We start from the raw sequence: 23,213 nt of genomic DNA, 5'->3' as shown, positions 1-23,213 counted from the left end.
TGCACAGCAACCTTGTAACCCTGTGGACATTGTAGTCCTAGATGGACATTGTATGTAACCATATGTTGCATGGAAATACCAAATTCAAACTTTATTGAACAACCAAAAAAAAAATTAGGCACAATTGTTTGGTACACGTGAGGTTGTGGCAATGGCTCTGGCGGTTGTCTTTGCTAACCTCTTGTCGGTCTAGCAGTTCTCTTTACTATTAAGGACTTACAGTTGAAGAAGTTACATCTTTGACCACTTACATTGGTAAGGAAGTGACCACAGCTAGGTGGCTTTGTATGATTGGTCGCCCCACTGGAGGGACCATGCTGGAGATTGTAGAAAGATAAGCATTGTTCCTTATTCCTGCCCCTTTAGGCTGAGAGAGCGATTAACCCTTGCAGTACGATGCGGCCCCACTTCCAGGATAGATCTTGTCTAATTCCTGGAGCTGGGCTTTAAGGAGTTAGGATGAGTCCGGAGCTTTTTAGAGAAGGTGGAAATCCGTGTGTGATAATGAAAGACTCCAACAGCCAGAACCAAATGTTATCCCCTGGTAGTCAAACTGGTATGGTGTTGAGTCATTTATGGCATACCTCCCAACATTTTGAAGCGGGAATCAGGGACACCTACTAGCAAATGTATGTAGGCATAGGACACGCCCCCTGCCACACCTCCTTAAAATTATTAACCAAATAACCAAAAAAAAAAGGTTAATTAAATTCACAAGGGCTTTTTTTTATCACTACTATTCCTTTATATTGGCTTTTAAAATATACAAATGCAGCAATTTAGAATTTGGATGAAAGGTTTGCACTTGTAAACACTTCTTGAAAGATAAATAGTGAATTTTATATACAAACTATATAGATCAGACCAAAATGAGGGACAAATGAGGGGGAAAGAGGGACAGAGGGACTTTGCTCCAAATCAGGGACGGTCCCTTGAAATCAGGGACAGTTGGGAGCTGTGTTTATGGTCACATTAAGTTTATGTCAGTAATTAAAATTGTTCTCTGTATTCAGATTACAGGACTAGCTCAGATCTTTTCTTTTATTTATCATCTTTACAGTTAAATGAACGGCTCATTCCCCCTCACCAATGATAAAAAGTTAAAACTTACATGTCTGGCACAGAGAGAGAAGAATCAGTATTCCCGGAATAGTCCTCTCCGCCATCCCGAATCCTTGTGGAATGTTTGCCCTTTACTCCGATGTGCCAACAACACACTGAACAAACAGTCACGTGAATGTCTTTCACTTAGTTTCACTTTCAAAAAAAGGAATGCTTTTGTCTTATACCCCGTACACACGGTCGGACTTTGTTCGGACATTCCGACAACAAAATCCATGGATTTTTTCCGACGGATGTTGGCTCAAACTTGTTTTGTCTACACACGGTCGCACAAAGTTGTCGGAAAATCCTATCGTTCTAAACGCGGTGACGTAAAACACGTACGTCGGAACTATAAACGGGGCAGTGGCCAATAGCTTTCATCTCTTTATTTGTTCTGAGCATGCGTGGCACTTTGTGCGTCGGATTTGTGTACACACAATCGGAATTTCCGACAAGATTTTGACAGACAGATTTTGTTGTCGGAAAATTTTATCTCCTGCTCTCCAACTTTGTGTGTCGGAAAATCCGATGGAAAACGTCCGATGGAGCCCACACACGGTCGGAATTTCCGACAACACGCTCCGATCGGACATTGTCCATCGGAAAATCCGACCGTGTGTACGGGGCATTAAAGTGCTTGTAAACCCTTACAGACCACTTTTACCTACAGGTTAGCCTAGATTAAGGCTTACCTGTAGGTGCAAGAAATATCTCCTAAACCTACACGGTTTAGGAGATATTTCCAAAAGACAGACACCGACATAGCTCCCAACTGTCCCTGATTTGGAACAATGTCCCTCTGTCCCTCATTTGTCCCTCATTTTGGTCTGATCTATATAGTTGTATATAAAATATACTTTTTATCTGTCAAAAAGTGTTTTCCAGTGATAAACCTTTCATCTGATCTTAAAATTTGTAAATTCCAAAAGCCAATATAAAGGAATAGTAGTGATAAAAAAAGCACGTTTAACCGATCTTGTTTTTTTTTTGTACAATTCTCCATTAAGAGGCGTGGCAGGGGGTGTGTCCTATGCCTTCATGCTTTTGCTGATAGATGTCCCTCATTCCCATCTCAAAATGTTGGGAGGTATAGGCACCGTTGTCTATGGCGCATGCGCCATAGACAACGGCGCGCAGGTGCACTGAGCGTGCCTTTTCTAATGGTGATCATGCCACTAACGATGCACAGTAGCCCATTATGCTGTACCTTTGCAGGGAAACAAAGAGGAAGTAAACTCATCAGGGTTTACTTCCTCTTTACAATATCCTTAAAAGGTTATGTCAGAATATGATATCGTTGTCAGCCTTTCAAAAGATTTTTTTTTTTTACAGGGACACTTTTTTTTGGTTTCCATCCAGCAAGCCATTGTAAACAGGGAATGTCCTTAAATCGGATGGGACATTTATTTAAAATGAACATGTTCTACAAGAGGCATATCATTAACCTACTGAACAATGTCTGAGTACAATAGCCACCAGAGGACATACCTCCCAACATTTAGAGATGGGAATGAGTGACACCTACCAGAAAACGTATGTAGGCATGGGACACACCCCCTGCCACACCCCCTTAAAGGAGAATTAACTCCCAAAAAAAGGATAATTAAATCCACAAGGGCTTTTTTTACCACTACTATTCCTTTATATCGGCTTTTAAAATTTACAAATGCAGCAATTTAGAATTTGGATGAAAGGTTTGGCACTGGGAAACACTTTTTGAAACATTAAAAGTGCATTTTATATACAGCTATTTGGCTCAGACCAAAATGAGGGACAAATGAGGAGGAATGAGGGACAGAGGGACAAATCAGGGACAGTTGGGAGCTATGAGAGGACACCCCCCCATCCACATTATGTTGTATGGATAGTGGAATTGAGTGACTTCACAAGAGAAATTTTCACGTCTATGGCTAGCCTTAGTCTGTATAATCTCTTTAAAGTGTTGGCAATCCAACAGTTCTTAGAGAGAATACAGTGATACACATTTATTGCAGGGAAAAGTCATTTGGCGTGAAATATTTAGAAAATATAATTTGACCAATGACCATTTTGCTGAATACTGCGGCATCTGTTATGATGGGTTAAAGGTTTTTATAGGTGGCAAAAATCCTGGGTAATTTAACTAGTTAGGAGGCATTACACTGTGGCAAATTGTGAATCTTGTAGAGCTAGACTGGAAATCTTTTGCATGTACAGTATATAGTGGGGGGTTCTACACTGACCACCAATGTAATTGGGATTACTACACTGACCCACCCAGGGCCGCCATCAGGGGGATACAGCCGTTACAACTAAGGGGCCCCGGGGAACGAGCAGCCCGCTCGGGCCAGAAGGAGGCAGGACGGGTGAAGGGGAGCCGTGCTGTGCATTACAGAAACGATCTCACAGCGTGTGCTCTCTGTGGCATTGAGCTCAGACATCAAGCTCTTTACTGCCACCTCTGGCTACTATGTGCATGTGCACCCCTCGTGTACTGGGCATTTCTGTGTCAGCTTTGTAAAAACGAGCTGGGACCAGGTAGGAAGAAATTCTTTACAAGTATGTGCTGTGAAGGAAAGAGTGGGAGGCTGTTTGTGCACAGGGAGGGGCCAGAGCCTTGAGTGTTTACATATTTGTGTATGTGTGGGGCTGAAATATATATACAGGTGTGAGTGGGGGGCTGGGCTGGCATATATACAGGCAGTGGCAGTTCGCCCATTAAGGGCACATGAGCGCTGCCCCTTCTCTCCAGCCACCCACCTCTTTGTATCATGGATAGATTCATGCATTGCATTGCATGAATCTATCCATGGCCCCTGTATCCACCCCCTATTCAGGCATGCAGCCCCTTTTTGTGGGCTGGGCGCCTAAAATACAGCGACGGGCGTGTATTTTTGAAGCACCTGATTAGAGCCATAGGCAAATTGAGAATGGCAATATTTTACATAGCACATTAAGGAACAGTTTTTAATCCACCGATCAAAGATAACAAACATATTGAGGTTTTTGAAAGAGCCGTGCTGAATGAGATCAAGGATCTGAAGATCAAGAAGAGAGAAGACCCAAAACATATTAAGAGCGGGATACACAAACTGATGAAAAGGAAAGAAATTGTGATCCGACCAGCGGACAAGGGAGGAGGTATCGTGATTCTGTCTAAAGAACAATATCATAAATCAATGATGAATATGCTAAATGATGCAAAAACACTTTCACAAAATTATTAAGCAACCCTATGTTCAGATGCAGGAAAGCGCTTGAGCAAGTAGTACACCTAGGGGCAAAGAAGAGTATTCTAAGTAAAAAAGAAGCAAGGTTTCTTGTACCTGACTCATGTCGTACCCCCATTATATATTCACTACCAAAAGTCCACAAAAATGGAACAGATCCACCCTCGAGGCCAATAGTGAACAGGATCGACTCACTGATATCTAGGATATGTGAATATATAGATTTCTTTCTGCAACCAGTGGTCCAGAGCACGAAGGCATACCTGCGGGACACTAAGAATATTTTACAAATCCTGGACGGGATCCCCCAAAGAAATAAGACGTGCATTATGGCCACCGCAGAAGTCGCATCCCTCTATACGAATATACCCCACCATTTGGCATGTGAAGCTGCCAAATGGGGCCTTAGGAGATACTCTGAGTTGTCATGTTTGCAAAGGAGGTTCCTGGTGAAATGTTTGGACTTCAGTTTAAAAAACAATCACTTCTGGTATAACAATACGTATTACCATCAGCAAACCGGAATAGCCATGGGAGCCAAATTTGCTCCCAGTATAGCTGGGCTTTTTATGGACAAATGGGAAGAGGAATCTGTTTTTAATAATCAACCAGAAGAACTATTAATTTATAAAAGATACATTGACGATATTTTTATATTATAGGAAGGTGATGTAAATCAGTTAAAAAACTTCTTTGAGAAACTCAATACAAATGAGGTAAACATCCGACTCTCATGGGACATAAGTGAGCAGAAGGTAACTTTCCTAGATCTGGACATTCTGCAAGAGGATCTAATATTCAGCACACAAAGGCACTTTAAAAATGTTGACAGGAATAGTTATCTCCCACTAGAAAGCTGTCACCATAAAAACTGGCTCTATAATGTCCCGAAAGGCCAACTGATGCGACTGAGGAGAAACTGTACGAAACTTCAAGTCTTCCTTGAACAAGCAGAGAAAATTGGAGCCAGGTTCACTGCGAAAGGATATCAAGGATATATAGATAAGAAAACCACCGAAGTAGCAGCGATGGATCGAAAAGCACTGATCGAGGACAAAATGTTAGAAAAACGCCCAATGGAGTGACCAGCATTTATCCTCGACTATAACGCACAACATAAGAAGATAGAAAAAATAAATAAATAATTAGACATCATTGGCATATTCTGCTGGCAGACACACAACTACAGGGGAGTTTACCAAAAAAACCCAAATTCATCTACAAAAGAGCACCGTCGATTCGGGATAAATTGGTGAAAAGTGTGATAGACCCACCAAAAAATCCCTTAACATTCTTTTCAGGGAAAGGATTCTTCCCATGTAAAAGATGTTTCGCTTGTGTAAGAACTAGACGTCCCAACGAGAAAGTGTTCCACTTCTCATCCACATCTACGGGGGACACCTATGAAGTTCAAAATTTTATCTGTTGCACCACGGAGGGGGCTGTATATGCCCTACAATGTAGCTGCGGTTTGCAATATATAGGCCGGACGAAAAGACCGCTCAAAGTGCGAATTAAAGAACATGTGAAAAACATTATAAACGGATACGATAAACACAGCGTATCCAGACACTTTTTGTTATGTCACAATAAAGACCCTTCTCACCTGAAATTCTGGGGTATCGAACCCTATGTGAGGCACTGGCGGGGGGGGACATAAAGTTAGGACCCTCAGCCAACTGGAGTCCAGGTGGATTTTCACCTTGGACACTTTCTCGCCAAGAGGCCTTAACATAGAATTTGATTTGAACTGTTTCCTTAGTAACTTTTAATATCAAATTTTTATATATTTTAAATTATTTTAATATTTGAGCCTTAATACTTATTATCTTCTGAATATCCCGTTAATATGTCCACTCTCGTACTAGCTATATGAGGTTGTATTATGCCCGTATATGTATGCTTGAGCCTTTTAAGATATTACAGTACAGTTTTAACCTTACCATTCTACACTGAGGAATACTTGTTTTTATTATCATGCGACAGATACACCAAGTTCTCATATACCTATTTTTGTTATTTATTGTTCTGTTTACTTTGTATCCAGGTGTATATGTATGCCCATGCCATGTACATAGTGCCTATCATGAATAGAGATAGCCGTATATGTACACTCTGCACTAGCACTTTTAGTCACTAGATTTTAAATGTGTTATGATATATTTGTTGTTTAGATCTCAGTGTATATAGATGCCTTTGCCCTACCGATCGGCTTTTTATTAATTTTTTTATATATATATATTTTTTATACTTTTTCAGTATCCTATGCCTCAATACAAATTACTATGAGGTCTGGCCGAGTATGGGTATACAGCAGACTGAGTTGAATAGCTAAGTCTATATACTAACATCTCCCTTTTCCAATACTTTTTTATTTGTCCCTGATTGACATCGGCCTGTGTGTTACTAGGTTAGCTGCCGCTGCACACAGGCGATCATATATGCCGCCTATATGCATAATTTTGTCCCCCCTCTGCTGACAGTGGCGATGAGCACAATCACCGATTGGCCAAGCCCAGTACAGCTGTCAGTGAATGGCACCCGCCCCTGTTGTTATCATTGGATGACCTACAGTATAGCTGCGCCCATCCGCCTTAGGCAAAATGGCTGCTTAAGCACTTCCTTGCGGCTTCGGGAAAATGGCCGCCCATTATAGTCTATGGGAGAGCTATTTAAGGACACCCATAGTGCCTCCCTGTATCCCCTGAAGAAGTCACGTGGGTCGTGACGTTACGCGTAGGGACGGGACAGGCACTCTATGTTTGATTTGCATCACGAGCTCGCTGCTCCTTGGATCTCCGCCCAGTATTGTTGCTTTTAATGTGAGTACATGTGTGTTTTAATATAATTTGTACATTTGCCAAACAATATTACCCTATTGTGGGATCTTCCTTTCTGATTTATCTGGGTGACCCCGGGACACTTCTTGAAGAGACGTATGTCCTTAAAGGAGACAAGCCAGGATAGGATTGCATTACTACCGCCCCCACTGCTGGTTGATTCCATGGTTTTAACAACAAAAGGCTGCCATGCCTAAAAGTGGCTAAATGCGAGTACCCCATTACCCTCAGGAAAGGGCCACTGCCCACCAGTGTGTGCCATGTTGCATGAAGAATAATCACTATTGTCACGTTTATTTGGCACCAAGTGGATCACTTGCATATATATTTTTTTTGGACTTTGAATAGACTATTATTTTCAAATGGAGCACTGTCTTTTTGCATTTTTTTGCATGTTTATTAATGGACTTCATATCACTCAGTTTTATTGAGACCGTCACTTTTTGTTATGCACCATAAGCACTATTCACGTTGCATATATACACCTGGTTGTGTGTTGAGTTATACCAGGTGCATATTAGTCCAGTCAGAGACTAGTATACTTTTAGAGTTGGCTGTTATTTTCATATGTTTGTGCATAAGGGTGTGATCATCACTTTTATTTGTTTATGAGCACCAGTTACCTTTCAAATATTTGCCTAGTATATGTCTGACTATCACCTCTAGTTAATTACTATTTATGATCTATATACAGCTATAGTTACTCTTTGATAGAAGTCAGATTATCATGTTATCTGTATTGTAGAGCCACATTTAGGCATTCATGTTATGTTTTATTGTAATACACTTGTATTTTAGAGACACCCACCATCACTGTGTTATCACATACAGAGTCATTCTATTTTTTCACGTATATTGAAAGGATTAGCGCAGCACCACATTCTTACCCATTTAACTTTAGCCAGGGGCAGGCTGTACCCTACCCGGTGTAGGCTGCTTTTCCTTACTTTAGAAATTTTGTTATTATTCTTCTTTCCTATTCTCCTTCCCCGATTTACAACAGTGCAGGAATACCTTCTATTTTTTCTCATAGGCTCAAATAGGCTTCAAAAAAGGTGAACTGCGAGCGCAGAGCATTGCGCTTGCAGTTCACCAAGGTGTGAACAGCGAATAAATATTTGCTTTTCTAACACTGAACTGCCTCTCCGCCAATCAGGAAGAGTGGGTGTGTTAACCATCACCTGATTGGCTAAAACAACAGGCGCTGTGATTGGACGCCTATCAGGAGAAGGAGTGGAGACGCATGGAGGACACAGCTCGCCGCCGTCACCCACTGGCCCACAGAGATAGCGTAAGTGCCGGGCAGACAGCAAGCGGGCGGGGGGGGGTCACAGTGTTAACTTTTAAATGTTCACTGTGGCTGCGTTTGATGGGCACAGTGAGGCTGCAATTGATGGTTTTTTTTCTGAATTTTTCAGTTTGTTTGTGCCCCCCCAAAAAAAATTTTGAGCACCAGCCGCCACTGTATACAGGTATGTGTGTGTGTGTGTGTGTGTGGGGGGGGGGGGCTGGCATTTATACAGGTGTGTGGGGGTGGCTGGCGTATATACAGGGGTGAGGATAACTGACATATATACAGGTGTGAGGGGGACTGACATATATACAGGTGTGAGGGGGACTGACATATATACAGGTGTGAGGGGGGCTGACATATTTAAAGGTGTGAGGAGGGCTGACATATATACAGTATATACAGGTGTGAAGAGGGGCTGACAAATATAAAAGTGTGTGTGGGGGGGGGCTGGCATATATACAGATGTGAAGGGGGGCTGACATATATACAGATGTGAAGGGGGGCTGACATATATACAGATGTGAAGGGGGGCTGACATATATACAGATGTGAAGGGGGGCTGACATATATACAGTATATACAGGTGTGAGGGGGGCTGACAAATATTACAAGTGTTTGTGGGGGGGGGTTGGCATATATACAGGTGTGGAGAGGCTGACATATATACAGGTGTGAGGAAGGCTGACATATAAACAGGTGTGAGGAAGGCTGACATATATACAGGTGTGAGGAAGGCTGACATATATACAGGTGTTAGGAAGGCTGACATATAAACAGGATTGAGGGGGGCTGAGTGCGTACAGGTGGGGTGGCCAGTGTGCGGATTGGGTAGGATGGCCCATGGGCAGGCCCTGGGGAATGTTGGTGGTCAGGTTCTGGGGGGCCGGGCCCAGGCCTAAGGGGCCCAAAAATTTCTGATGGCTGCCCTGCACCCACCCACAGCAGGGCCAGGGTGCCAGCCAGCCAGCCACCCATGGTGACCCACCCACACCAGGGAGCCAGCCACAGAGGATGTGGGGGCCAGCCAGCCACAGATACAATATTCATAGTTAAGGTAAGAGGAGCGCTACACAGTGCCAATTTTTTTTCTACTTTGAGAGAGGTTGGGGCAGGGGTGAGAGTCATGGCACAAGGAGGGGGTCCAGTGAGGACCAGAGCGATTGAAGGTGTTCACTGTACACTCTGTTAGAAAGAGACCCCCCTCCAGGTCCCATTAGACTCTTTGTAATCTCTAACGGGTCCTGGAGGGGATGCTTTCTAACCGACTCTCTAATGGACCCTGTTAGAGAGAGACCCCCCTCCAGGTCCCATTAAAAAAAAAAGGCAGAATTTGTACTTTGTGCAAAATGTAGGGGTGGGGTCAGGGGCGGACCATTGGTGGGGCCTGTCAGGGGCCCTTGCTTTATTTGGTCCGGGGCCCTGAGTGTTGTCAGTCCGCCCCTGGGTATATGCAACCTGCTATATGCATAAGCGTTATTATGTTGGCCATAGACAGGCAGATATTTCCCGGAGAATAATAAGCAGTGTCACATTTGCCGATCCTTGAGCTTGTCACAATTATTCGGATGATATTGTCCCTCTAATTTTAGCACTAGCATAACTAGAGTAACTACAGAAGAGTTGGTTCACAGACAGGATTGCCTTGCTCTTATCAGTTTACTAAGGCCCTGAGGTGAGATTGTAGCCCAAGAGAACATTTCAGTAAGGCAAAAAGCAATTACATGTTTAGATTAGACAAACATTCTGTTATATCAACTTATTTCTAATTGCAGAAATGTATTAAAATGTACAGTCAGATATAACAAGACAAAATAAATAAAATAAACACTTATAATTTGTAAATATTTATGCAGTTTCACTTTTGTTTCACATAAACATTTTCATATATTATTCATTTGTAAGGGGTATCTAGGACTAAAAAGCCATTATGAGAAGTTTATTCCAATCCACAGAAAATTTTCTGGTCTTTTGGAAATCAGAATTGTCTTTTAGGGATGACATTTAGGCTTGAGATGAACATGGGTCTGACCCAAACCCAGATCTTTCACCCTTCAAAGACCTGCAAACACTTTTTCCCAAATTGGCCACTTTATCTGCCCAAATTCCTGGCTTCTGCAATGTACACAAAAACCTGAAGACCCTGAGAGACAGTATTGACCAAATATGGTCATGACCATATTTGGTCAATGATGTCACTGCAGTTACAATCCTGCGGTGCTTGGGATCAGTCATTTTATGAAGGGAACGCGATGTGTACACATAGTGGCCACCAGGTCATTGTGATTGACAAAGATTTACATTGGAGACATTAGTGACTTTTTTTCATTATTGAGGACTTTGTCAAGGCATTAGTGTGCTTGTTTACATTTTATGACCTTTGGGAAACGGAGGCGGCAGATATCTGGTAGCCCCATTTTTATAAAGCATGCTTTCAGATTCTCTTGTAAGCCTCCCAATTACTTTCTTCATATCCTTTTTGTGGGGCAGGATATAGGGAAAAGACCCTTGTCTCTCAACTTTGGGACAAGTGCTTTGCAAGGGGGAAGCCTTGGCACCACTTCTTTGCAAGGAGCCTCCCAGTGTTAAAATGCACGTTGCTTGGTCTGGTGCAGCAAGGGGAGGGGGATGGCATTCTCACTGCCCTCCCTTTCCTGGTCACCAAAGCTGCATTCCTGGATAAGGGTCTGGTAGAAACTTTAGGAGAAACTCCATGCCATTTTTTTCATTTTTTTAAAAGTAATACATCATACTGTTCCATAATACCACATACAGCTTTAAAGTGGTTGTAAACCCTTTTAAGTGACTTTTACCTATAATTAAGCCTAGAATAAGGCTTACCTATAGGTATTGGAAATATAACCTAAACATGCACCGTTTAGGAGATATTTCACTTGTAGTGCGCCAATGTCATCATCAGCGCATGCACTGTGAAGAAACGGACCACCGTGCCATGCGTGGGAGCGACGTTATGCGACTCCGGCCAGTCACAGAGCCGGCGTCTGTGGCCCTGGGAAGGAAGAGGGGCGAAGATGGACGTGGCCTGCACAGGGGACAGCGTGAGCTTCGTTTGCAGGTAGGTGTCATTTTATACGCTAGTATGCGATGCATACTAGCCCATTATGCTTTTAATTTGCAGGCCTTGCGGGGAGCAAAAGAGGAAGTAAAACCCATTGGGGTTTACTTCCTCTTAAAAGCATTCCCCAAGCATGTTATTTACTGTATCTTGTTCATTACAGCAAACTGTTGGGTCGCTTAAACTACAGTTTGCTGTAATGGTCAGTAGTTCAAGAAGTTTAGCATGTAGGACCAGTGGAACAGGCCCCTATGCTAATCTACTGTAAGTTCCCACTAGAGTCAAATACATTTTTATTTTTTCAAAAATATAGATGTGTGGAGTACAATTCTACATGTTTACTTATATCTTCTTTTTCATTTTATTTTATTTCCCAACATTCTCATTTTTGGAAGGTGGACCACGAATCTGATCAAGTCAACCATATAGCCTACCACTCCTATCTTTTCTGTTATTTATTTTCACCTGTATGGAGTCTAGAGTTTCATCTAAAATGATCCTACTGTGTCCTTTTAAAGTAGAACTATAGGCAAAACCTTTTTGTTACATTTTGGATAGAGTAAGGGAAGGTTATAACCCTGTCAGTTTATTTTTTACCATCTGTGTCCCATTAGGTAGATTTCCATTCACTTCCTGTCCCACAACCAAAACAGGAAGTGAAAGAAATCCCTTCAAATAAAGGGAATTCTTTGGCAACCCCCAGGTCACCAGAACTAGTGTCCCCATTGGAAAATTTCTCCTCTATTACTTTTCTGGGGACAACCCAAAATGTGGGGTTTCATTTACTTTCACTTTCGATGATAAAGGTAAACAGGACAAATAGAGAGGGTGAACCTCCCTAACAGGGACACAGAGTGCAATAAAAACAGGGGTTTTAAGCAGTGGCAGAACTACCGCCATAGCGACCCACGCGGGCACTATGGGGCCCCGCAGCCGAGTAGGGCCCCGTGAGTCGGCGTGCAAGTGAGCGGGCGTCGGGTGAGCCGCCGAGCTGCCCGTCCGTTCAGCGCTTGTACAGTCACACTGACTGTGGGGGCGGACACAGCTGGGCCGCTTGGTGGGCGGGTGAGGGAACGTACAGGACGCTGCCTGCTGGGAGGCTCGGTGGGTGGACTAGCCAATCAGCGGGTGGCGGAACAGAGAGATGACATCATCTCTGACTGCCCGGGGCCCGCCCTGCATCCTGGCAGTTCCGCCCTCACTCGCTGTGCAGGCAGCAGAGAGATTACAGCATCTCTCTGCTGCCTGACTCAGACTGGGAAACAGTTAGTGTCAATCCTCATTCCTCACCTTAGCAGGAAAGTGACAATCTGCAACTTTTGGCAGGTGATGTGGCAAGTGGACAATCCGCAACTTGTGTCAGGTGACGTGGCAAGTGGACAATTCGCAATGTGTGGCAGGTGACGTGGCAAGTGGGCAATTTGCAACGTGTGGCAGGTGACGTGGCAAGTGACAATTCGCAACTCGTGGCAGGTGACAATCCGCAATTTGTGGCAGGTGACATGGCAAGTGGATAATTTGCAACATGTGGCAGTTGATTTGGCAAGTGGACAATCCGCAATGTGTGGCAGGTGATGTGGCAAGTGGGCAATTTGCAACGTGTGGCAGGTGACGTGGCAAGTGATAATCCACAACTTGTGGCAAGTGACGTGGCAAGTGGACAATCCGCAATGTGTGGCAATGTTCATTTTTTTTGTGGGGGGGGCATACAACATTTTGCTATGGGGCCCTGTGATTTCTGGTTACGCCCCTGGTTCTAAGCCCTCTCCATTCCATCTAAAACTTAAAAAAAAGTTTTGCCTTTAGTTATACTTTAGTTATACTGTATAAAGCTCACTATCTCTCTAGTTGAAGGTTTCCTTAACCTCATCTTTATTTCTTTGTGTAAATACTCCAAACAAGACTATTAGTCTCAGTATCAAAACAGCCAATAATCCACCCTTCCAAAAAGTCAAGAAACAAAAATTTCCCTAACGACCTGTAGCAATAACTCTTGGTGGAGCTGCTGGTTTAAGCGGGCTTATTACCTTCACTCTCGACACCTCAGTTTCACCGGCACCGGGTCTAGGGTTCCGTTGAGTTTACCTCTGAACAATACATGCACCAACACTTGAGTACGTTTTCAATGCTTTATTAAACCAAGTAACGAAGGAAGTAGCAGGAAAGAGGCAGGAGGGAAACTGCAGGGAAGCTCAAATACCTTTCTTTAGGATTCTTTAGAACGTCCTTTAAAGTTGAATCTTGTGATTAAATGCGATCCCCTGGTGGGACACAATCTTTGCTCGCCTGGATAGGCCTCTCTTACTTGCCTAGCAGCCAGTACGTAACACGAACAAAAGTCTCTGCCACAGACTTGCTTGGAATAAACCCGTACGATCCTCTGCCACAGGATGTATAGGGTTGCGGTGAATGTCAGACACAGCACTTGGACCTTTAAGCCAACCCGGCAGTACTATGCTGCATGGCTGTTTTAGGATACGTCCTCCAACCGAGTCACTAGGCCCCTCTCCAGACCAGCACTCTGCATGATCCTTCCATGACGGGTCCTCCCCTGGGATCTTCCCGGTTGTCCAGCTTCTTCACTCTGGATAGACAGCTCAGGACCATTCCTCGGCTGCTGTGGTAGGCCCCAGACAGGCTTCTGGGCCCACCCACGCGCCGCAGCGACGTGGGCCTCCGAAGCGGAGGACCACGAGGTGATATTCTAACGCATACCTGTCGGCCAGGAGGGCCAGCAGGTGGCTGTAAAACGACCCCTAAACATGGCGTCTGTCCCATAAATACCCTCTCCCAGAATGCAACTCGGAGGACCACCTAAACCGAGTTGTCCATGGGACAGAAGAGCACCCATACGCTTCGACACACTGCCTTTCCAACACCAGCCGAGGGTAACGACGACACCCACCGGCTCAGTGTGGAACCACACGCAACATTAGCCAAGCTGGAACAGAGGCAAATATAACTTCCTTTAACGAGCAATTAACTAAATTTACCTATCAGAGGGTAGATCATAAATCTACCAGCGCTACATACTCCCCCCACTACAATAGACGTTGTCCCCAACATCTGTCCAAGAATAATAATAATAACTCCCAGGCCTGGGAGTAGGTATTTGAGCTTAAAACTTGAATAGGATAAAGAAGGAGAGACAGTAGAAAGACATTATAAATTTAACATCTTTAAAACTTTATGTTCACATCCGTAAACAAAACCATCCTATGACTGTACATAACCTCACTATCTATCCAGCTGAAAGGCCTAACAGCTTGATAGGAGATCAAATAGTTCCTGAAAAGGAAAACATATTAAACACACATATATATCCAGTACAATTTCAGGAGCAAAGCCTCATTTAAAAATGAGACTCTCTTCCTATAATCTATATCAAAAGTAATCTTAAGGAGTCCACCCCTGTGTAGATTTTTTTTTTCTTTTCAATGAAAGAAATCCAGCTAGCGAAGAGTCTTTAAATCTGAGGACGTCAGGATGAACATTATATTTTGACCACGAAGATCTCTATGTACTGATACTAACTAACTAGCTAACTACAAAGTTCCTTTGTCTATAATTACCAATAAAACCGGGGATCTGGCAATGTCAGTGTCTTTCCCAGTTTATCTACTGTGGTAATGAAATACACAACGTCATCTTTTCCAGGCCTGCAGATGACCACTTTGTCAGCATAGATGTGCCGACCAAAGTTCCAGTGCATAAAACATCCACTAAAACGTTCATCCATTTTAATGGAACATCCAGTCTTTCGGAAAGGCTTAGGCACAGACAAATAGTCCCAAACAGCTTCACTGTACCAAAGTTCCCGGTTAAGTTCAATCACTTGCATTATGTCCTGGGGAACATAGGGGAACTCCAAACCATACTCCGTAGCTACACGCTTGTTCAACACTCTCTGCAAGCGTGCAAGTTTGGGTAAAGGTCTGTTTTTTCCTATACCAGGAGGCACACAGGAATCCAATGATTTGCTCACCATAGACCCAGCCGGTGTCTGTAGTGAACTAACAACTTTTGGCAAAGTCTCATTTACAGTACAGTGCGGCTCCACACAAGGTGACATCTTCCCAGAACTCAGGGCTGTCCATTCAGGGAAAATCATAGCAGAGGCGATGTCTTCACCTTGTGCCCATAATAGCTCCTGTGACATAATCTCAAATAGGTCATCATCACCGGAAAGATCCGACAAGGATTCTATCTCCGAATCTCCCAACTCTTCCGCTGGCAGATACTTATTTACAGTCCCAGATACATTCCCCATCAGCTGCTTACCTGTTCCTGTCGTGGACTTTGTTGGATCCGGTTCGGGTAGTCTCTGGGGTAGGCCTCGACCACGGCCGCCGGAATCCTTCACATATCCCACCTTCCTCTGGACAGGTACAACAGGGATAGGCGTAGTGGACGCAGAAATTAAAGTAATGTCCGCTGACGAGACGGCAACAGCAGTGTCTCTCTCCGGAACATTCTCAGTAACAGGCAAAGTGATGGCCTGCCGTTCTCTCTCTGTAGCAGTAGCAGCTTCTACTGTGGCAATACTTGTTGCCCAATCCATCCGATAAGCACGGAGCGACATGGTAAGTTGCTCCACCACAAATAAGTATTCTCCACATTGCGGACATCGGCCAAACGGGCGGAGATGCACGGCCAGTCCTTCACATCTGTGGCAGATCATGCCCAGTCCCTCAATATCTCCTGAGGTATACAGAACAAACCTCCCCTGCGGCTTCAGACGAACACCAGTATCTGTAAGCAGGGTTCCGGTCAGCACAGTATTCAACACGGTGCTTGTAGGGAACATTCTTGATCCCACGATTGGCTGCATCGCTGAAAAAGACATGGCCACACTCTGATCTTCTCAGCACAATCACAAGACCTCTCTTCTTCTCTTGGGCCAAACACACGCGTCCCACGTGGTATCAAGCAGGGTAGGCTCCTCCCACTTGTTCCTCTGATCACATAGCTCCCGGGCTTTTACTGGCGCCCACCGCCTACGCAGTCAGAGATAAAGTCCTGCAACTTTTTTTTACCTTAACCTCTTCTCTTCCTGAAAAGATTTGACAAAGTCCAGCTCTCACCGTAAACTCCCGGTGAAAAACCTCTCTGGGTTGCCAGAATTAACGGTCAACAAATCCCGGACGAGCCCCCACATGTAGCAATAACTCTCGGTGGAGCTGCTGGTTTAAGCGGGCTTGTTACCTTCACTCTCGACACCTCTGTTTAACCGGCACCGGGTCTAGGGTTCCGTTGAGTTTACCTCTGAATGATACATGCACCAACACCTGAGTACATTTTCAATGCTTTATTGAACCAAATAACGAAGGAAGTAGCAGGAAAGAGGCAGGAGGGAAACTGCAGGGAAGCTTAAATACCTTTCTTTAGGATTCTTTAGAACGTCCTTTAAAGTTGAATCTTGTGATTAAATGCGATCCCCTGGTGGGACACAATCTTTGCTTGCCTGGATAGGCCTCTCTCACTTGCCTAGCAGCCAGTACGTAACACGAACAAAAGTCCCTGCCACAGACTTGCTTGGAATAAACCCGTACGATCCTCTGCCACAGGATGTATCGGGTTGCGGTGAATGTCAGACACAGCACTTGGACCTTTAAGCCAACCCGGCAGTACTATGCTGCATGGCTGTTTTAGGATACGTCCTCCAACCGAGTCACCAGGCCCCTCTCCAGACCAGCACTCTGCATGATCCTTCCATGACGGGTCCTCCCCTGGGATCTTCCCGGTTGTCCAGCTTCTTCACTCTGGATAGACAGCTCAGGACCATTCCTCGGCTGCTGTGGTAGGCCCCAGACAGGCTTCTGGGCCCACCCGCGCGCCACAGCGACGCGGGCCTCCGAAGCGGAGGACCACGAGGTGATATTCTAACGCATACCTGTCGGCCAGGAGGGCCAGCAAGTGGCTGTAAAATGACCCCTAAACATGGCGTCTGTCCCATAAATACCCTCTCCCAGAATGCAATTCGGAGGACCACCTCCACTGAGTTGTCTCCGGAACAGAAGAGCACCCATACGCTGCCTTTCCAACACCAACCGAGGATAACAACGACACCCACCGGCTCAGTGTAGAACCACACGCAACGTCAGCCAAGCTGGAACAGAGGCAAATATAACTTCCTTTAACGAACAATTCACTAAATTTACCTTTTAGAGGGTAGATCATAAATCTACCAGCGCTACACACCCAGTATGTTTCACCATATCTCTCATAGCTTCATCAGGAGCATGCAAAATATAGCACTCAAAAGTGTTTAGTGTCCCATAAAGGTAATAAAATAGCCCCTCTCTAAACAAAATCATAATTTGTGGACCACTATGCTAGTGTGCTGGTTTGCATTTTATAATCTCACAAGATGGCACCAAGCATGCATGATGATGTCATCAGGCATGTCATGTATATGCTACAGCATGAGCACACACACAATGCCCATCATCATATTGTGCCGGACAAGACGTCATTGTGCACTGCTAATTTTTTCCCCCCACACACAAAATCTAATTGACTCAACAGTCCTTTTATGTTTACCACCATTTTCTCTAAATCTCCATATTTTTCATTCAAATAATTTTAGCTTATTACATATAAGACCTACTCCTACTTCAATCAAAACATGGAAAATATGTAAAGCCTTAAATTAGACCATAAGGTATCATTGCATTAAGTGAGAAGATCCACCTAGATTCCATACTCAGTAATAGTGTCCAGATTCCCCTTTCTCCTGCCCAATTTGACTTGGTTTAATCCCCAAAATTGGAGGCCATCTAGCTTTACACCATACTTATCCCACATATGATGTGGAATCGGTTTATCTTTTTTCAGACTTATGTCGCCAACATGTTCCAATACTCTTTTTAGGTTTCTCATTGTTTTTTTTCCCAAATACATTACCTGGCATTGGAATTTTCCCACATATATCAAATGTGTTACAACTACAGTTGATAAATGAATCAGTTACAATCTTTTCGCCATTTTAGGGTTTTACAGTTGGCATATATGCCATTCTATGCAGTGTCCACACATCCACCCCCGTAGGAGGTTCTCAAAGCCAATTGGTTTTACTGCTTGTTCTTCTGTCTTTGCAACCTTTCACAAAGTGGTAATATATGGTGTTTGTGTGCCTTTTTTAACATATTTGTTAAAAAAATGTATATAAATCACACTCACAATTTCTGGTGCCCTCCCTGGCACCGCGGAATCATCTGCCGGTTTATTTGTAAAGCCTCTGCTGGAAGAGCCGATGTGTTCTCTAATCTGCGGCTTGTAGACCAAAGCACTTTATTTGATATTTGAGCATTTTGGTAACAAAAAGCACTTTATTTGAAATTTGGTTGTTTTTATTTATAGTGATATTTGGTATGCAATTTATTTTATTGCACAGTGTATCATCTAACTTGCACTTTGGTATAAGAAATTGTGTAGTTAAGTGCTGTGGATTGAGAGCCTAATTAAGGATGAAAGTCAGTAACTGTCATTGATAGATAGTCCTACTTTATTCAGCCCCTGCACTCTGCAGCCAAAGAGAAAGAAATAGAGCTGTAGTCAGGGCCATCTTTAATACTGATTGGACCCTGGGCAAACATTTTGTTGAGCCTGTCAGGTTTTTCCTGAACAGTCAGTGCCGCCAGCTACAGCCGGCAACACTGATCATTGTATTCTGCCCGCGGGGGGGGGGGGGGGGCTACCAACTGTCAGAATACAATACCGCAGCGGGAAGGATATGAGATGGATGGAGAAGCGGCTAATTTTTTTGTCATTCAACCCACTGGTTGAAAGAAAAAAAAAAATGAATGTATGGCCAGCCTAAATCGTACAAAAAATTTGTATCCATTCCTTACACATGAAGAAGAGCTTGAGAAGAATGAAGAGGAGCTCATAAAGAACTAGAGAAGAATGAGGAGAAGCTTGGGAAGAATGAGGTGGAGCTCAGGAAAAACTTGGGAAGAATGAAGATAAGCTCAGGAGGAACAGGAGAAGAATGAGAAGGTGCTTGGGAAGAACCGGGGAAGAATGAAGAGGAGCTCAGAAAGAACTAGAGAAGAATGAGGAGGAGCTTGGGAGGAATGAGGAGGAGCTCAGGAAAAATTGGGGAAGAATGAAGAGGAGCTCCGGAGTAGGGATGAGCTTCGTGTTCGAGTCGAACCCATGTTCGACTCGAACATCGTCTGTTCGCCCGTTCGCCGAATTGCGAACGATATGGGCCGTTCACGCCAAATTCGTGTGGCGCGTCACGGCCCATAATTCACTGCGGCATCGCAGTGCATTGCTGGCTGATGATTGGCCAAGCATGCACTATGACCCGCATGCTTGGCCAATCACAGCGCCGTCTGAACAGAGAGCCGTAATTGGCCAAAGCCAAGGAGGCTTTGGCCAATTATGGCTCAGGGGATTTAGTACACGCCCCACACTATATAAGGCTGCCTGCACGGCGGCCCTGTGTAGTGTGTGTTCCGGCGTTCATTGAGAGAGAGAGAGAGACAGACAGTGACATTTGATTTGAGTTAGATAGATTAGGCAGAACAGTTAGTCAGTTAGCTGCACTTACAGTGTATTGTGTATATATATGCATCCCAGGTGTTGCATATATATATATATATACACTGTATTCAGTTTAGCTAGATCCGTTCCTGTTATCTTCCTACTGACAGGCAGGCTTGTCTTGTTACAGTATTCACAGCTACCTGAAGAAAATTACTGGTGTTCTTTTGATCCTATTAGTACCACAGTCAGGCAGCTAGACTATTTACAGTTAGTGCAGTGCGTCCTGCTCACAGTGTTCAGCTAAAACTACAAGTTAGTGGGGTGCGTCCTGCTCACAGTGTTCAGCTAAACCTACAAGTTAGTGGGGTGCGTCCTGCTCACAGTGTTCAGCTAAACCTACAAGTTAGTGGGGTGCGTCCACTTCACAGTGTTCAGCTAAACCTACAAGTTAGTGGGGTGCGTCCTGCTCACAGTGTTCAGCTAGATCCGTTCCTGTTATCTTCTTACTGACAGGCAGGCTTGCCTTGTTACAGTATTTACAGCTACCTGTAAAAATTACTGGTGTTCTTTCGATCCTATTAGTACCACAATCAGGCAGCTAGACTATTTACAGTTAGTGGGGTGCGTCCTGCTCACAGTGTTCAGCTAAACCTACAAGTTAGTGGGGTGCGTCCACCTCACAGTGTTCAGCTAAACCTACAAGTTAGTGGGGTGCGTCCACCCCACAGTGTTCAGCTAAACCTACAAGTTAGTGGGGTGTGTCCTGCTCACAGTGTTCAGCTAAACCTACAAGTTAGTGTGGTGCATCCACCTCACAGTGTTCAGCTAAACCTACAAGTTCGTGTGGTGCGTCCACCTCACAGTGTTCAGATAAACCTACAAGTTAGTGGGGTGCGTCCACCTCACAGTGTTCAGCTAGATCCGTTCCTGTTATCTTCTTACTGACAGGCAGGCTTGTCTTGTTACAGTATTTACAGCTACGTGAAGAAAATTGCTGGTGTTCTTTTGATCCTATTAGTACCACAGTCAGGCAGCTAGACTATTTACAGTTAGTGGGGTGCGTCCTGCTCACAGTGTTCAGCTAAACCTACAAGTTAGTGTGGTGCGTCCACCTCACAGTGTTCAGCTAAACCTACAAGTTAGTGGGGTGCGTCCACCTCACAGTGTTCAGCTAAACCTACAAGTTAGTGGGGTGTGTCCTGCTCACAGTGTTCAGCTAGATCCGTTCCTGTTATCTTCTTACTGACAGGCAGGCTTGTCTTGTTACAGTATTTACAGCTACCTGAAGAAAATTGCTGGTGTTCTTTTGATCCTATTAGTACCACAGTCAGGCAGCTAGACTATTTACAGTTAGTGGGGTGCGTTCTGCTCACAGTGTTCAGCTAAACCTACAAGTTAGTGGGGTACGTCCTGCTCCCAGTGTTCAGCTAAACCTACAAATTAGTGGGGTGCGTCCTGCTCACAGTGTTCAGCTAAACCTACAAGTTAGTGGGGTACGTCCTGCTCCCAGTGTTCAGCTAAACCTACAAATTAGTGGGGTGCGTCCTGCTCACAGTGTTCAGCTAAACCTACAAGTTAGTGGGGTGCGTCCACCTCACAGTGTTCAGCTAAACCTACAAGTTAGTGGGGTGTGTCCACCTCACAGTGTTCAGCTAAAGCTACCTGTAGAAGGTTGGTGGTGTTCTCATACTACAGGCAGGCAGTTGATTTTGCTAGCTGCAGTATCAGTACATATATATATATATATATATATATATATATATATATATATATATATCCCAGCTTAGTGCAGCTACAGGCCATTAGTATGTCTGGAAGGCCAAGAAGGAGAGGCAGACAGTCACAAGCCAATAAGAGAGGGCAAGCAGGCTCTGTGTCTAGTGCTGGTCATGGAGACGGTGCATCCTCATCAGCACGTGGCCGTGGGACACGCTTGGCCTTTTTTTCGGCAGCTGGCCGTGTTGAGCCGCAACATGCGGAAGACTTGGTCGAGTGGATGACCAAGCCGTCCTCATCCTCTCTCACCCATGCCCAGGGTACTTTGTCTGGCAAAGCAGCGGCCTCTTCTCTCGGCTCAATGTCATCAGTGACTCCTTCCCTAGCCCCACCATGTCCTCCTGAGGAGTCCCTCGAACTGTTTGACCACAGTGTTGGGTACATGCTCCAGGAGGATGCCCAGCGTTTGGAAGGCTCTGATGATGATACTGAGCTCGATGAAGGCAGTAACATGAGCACGGACAGAGGGGGTGCCCAAGAAGGACAGCAATCTGGCAGTCATGCTTCCCCTGCTGCAGCATACTGCCAGGTTTGCTCCAGTGATGAGGAGGGAGGGGATGATGAGGTCACTGACTCAACGTGGGTGCCTGATAGGAGAGAGGAAGAGGAGGAGGAGGAGGAGGCGGCACATCACCAACGAGGCAGGATGCCCTCCAGGGGCCAGCCTAAGGGCAGCACATTGACTGCATCACACCCCAAAGCTCCACATGTGCAGGGCGCTGCAGTGTCTGCGCATTATTCAAAAAGTTCTTTGGTGTGGGCCTTTTTTGAGACGAGTGCATCAGATCGCACCGCTGCTATTTGCAACAGATGTCTCAAGCGTATCTCGCGTGGCCAAAACATCTCCCGCTTGGGTACCACATGCTTGACCAGACATATGTTGACCTGCCATGCAGTTCGTTGGCAAGCGTATCTAAAAGACCCACACCAAAGAACAAAGAGGACCTCTCCTTGCTCCTCATCAGCTGTGATCTCCAACCCCACTATACCTTCAGTCCTCTCTGAGACCTGCATTGAGAGGAATGAAGGTGTAGAATTAGGTGTGTCACAGCCAAGTACTTGTGGGCAATCTGCTTTTGGTACACCGACGTCAGATTGTACCAGGAAAATTTCCCTGCCCCAGCTGCTGCACCGCCGAAAGAAGTTTGATCCCAGCCATCCACATCGCAGCGGTTGAATGCTAGCTTGGCAAAATTGCTAGCACTTCAACTGCTGCCTTTTCAGTTGGTAGACTCTGCCCCCTTCCGTGAGTTTGTGGAATGTACGGTTCCTCAGTGGCAGGTACCCAAACGCCACTTTTTCTCACGGAAGGCGATTCTGGCTCTCTACCGGCATGTGGAAGGCAATGTCTTGGCCTCGCTGGACAGGGCGGTCAGCGGTAAGTTGCATATTACCGCTGACTCATGGTCCAGCAGGCATGG

The 23,213-nt window shown here is 44.8% G+C and overlaps 1 protein-coding gene across 2 annotated transcripts in view; it reads right to left on the bottom strand.

Annotated features, from left to right (window-relative positions):
• LOC141148573 (uncharacterized) overlaps window positions 1-23,213 on the bottom strand; it is a 153,153-nt gene that overhangs the window by 102,613 nt on the left and 27,327 nt on the right. Inside the window, exon 1 of one of the 2 annotated variants that reach the window (XM_073636134.1) lies at window positions 1,112-1,238. The exons of the other annotated variant lie outside the window; for it this stretch is intronic. Within the exon in view, the coding sequence (XP_073492235.1) occupies window positions 1,112-1,166 (55 nt within the window). The 5' untranslated portion in view covers window positions 1,167-1,238. Of the gene's footprint in view, window positions 1-1,111; window positions 1,239-23,213 lie in introns of those variants that run through there. 2 annotated transcript variants of the gene reach the window in all.

Source organism: Aquarana catesbeiana, linkage group LG06 (assembly GCF_042186555.1).
Source record: "Aquarana catesbeiana isolate 2022-GZ linkage group LG06, ASM4218655v1, whole genome shotgun sequence".
Classification (NCBI taxonomy): domain Eukaryota; kingdom Metazoa; phylum Chordata; class Amphibia; order Anura; family Ranidae; genus Aquarana; species Aquarana catesbeiana.
Note: the sequence above shows the minus strand (reverse complement) of the source record. Positions and strands in the feature narration are given on the sequence as shown.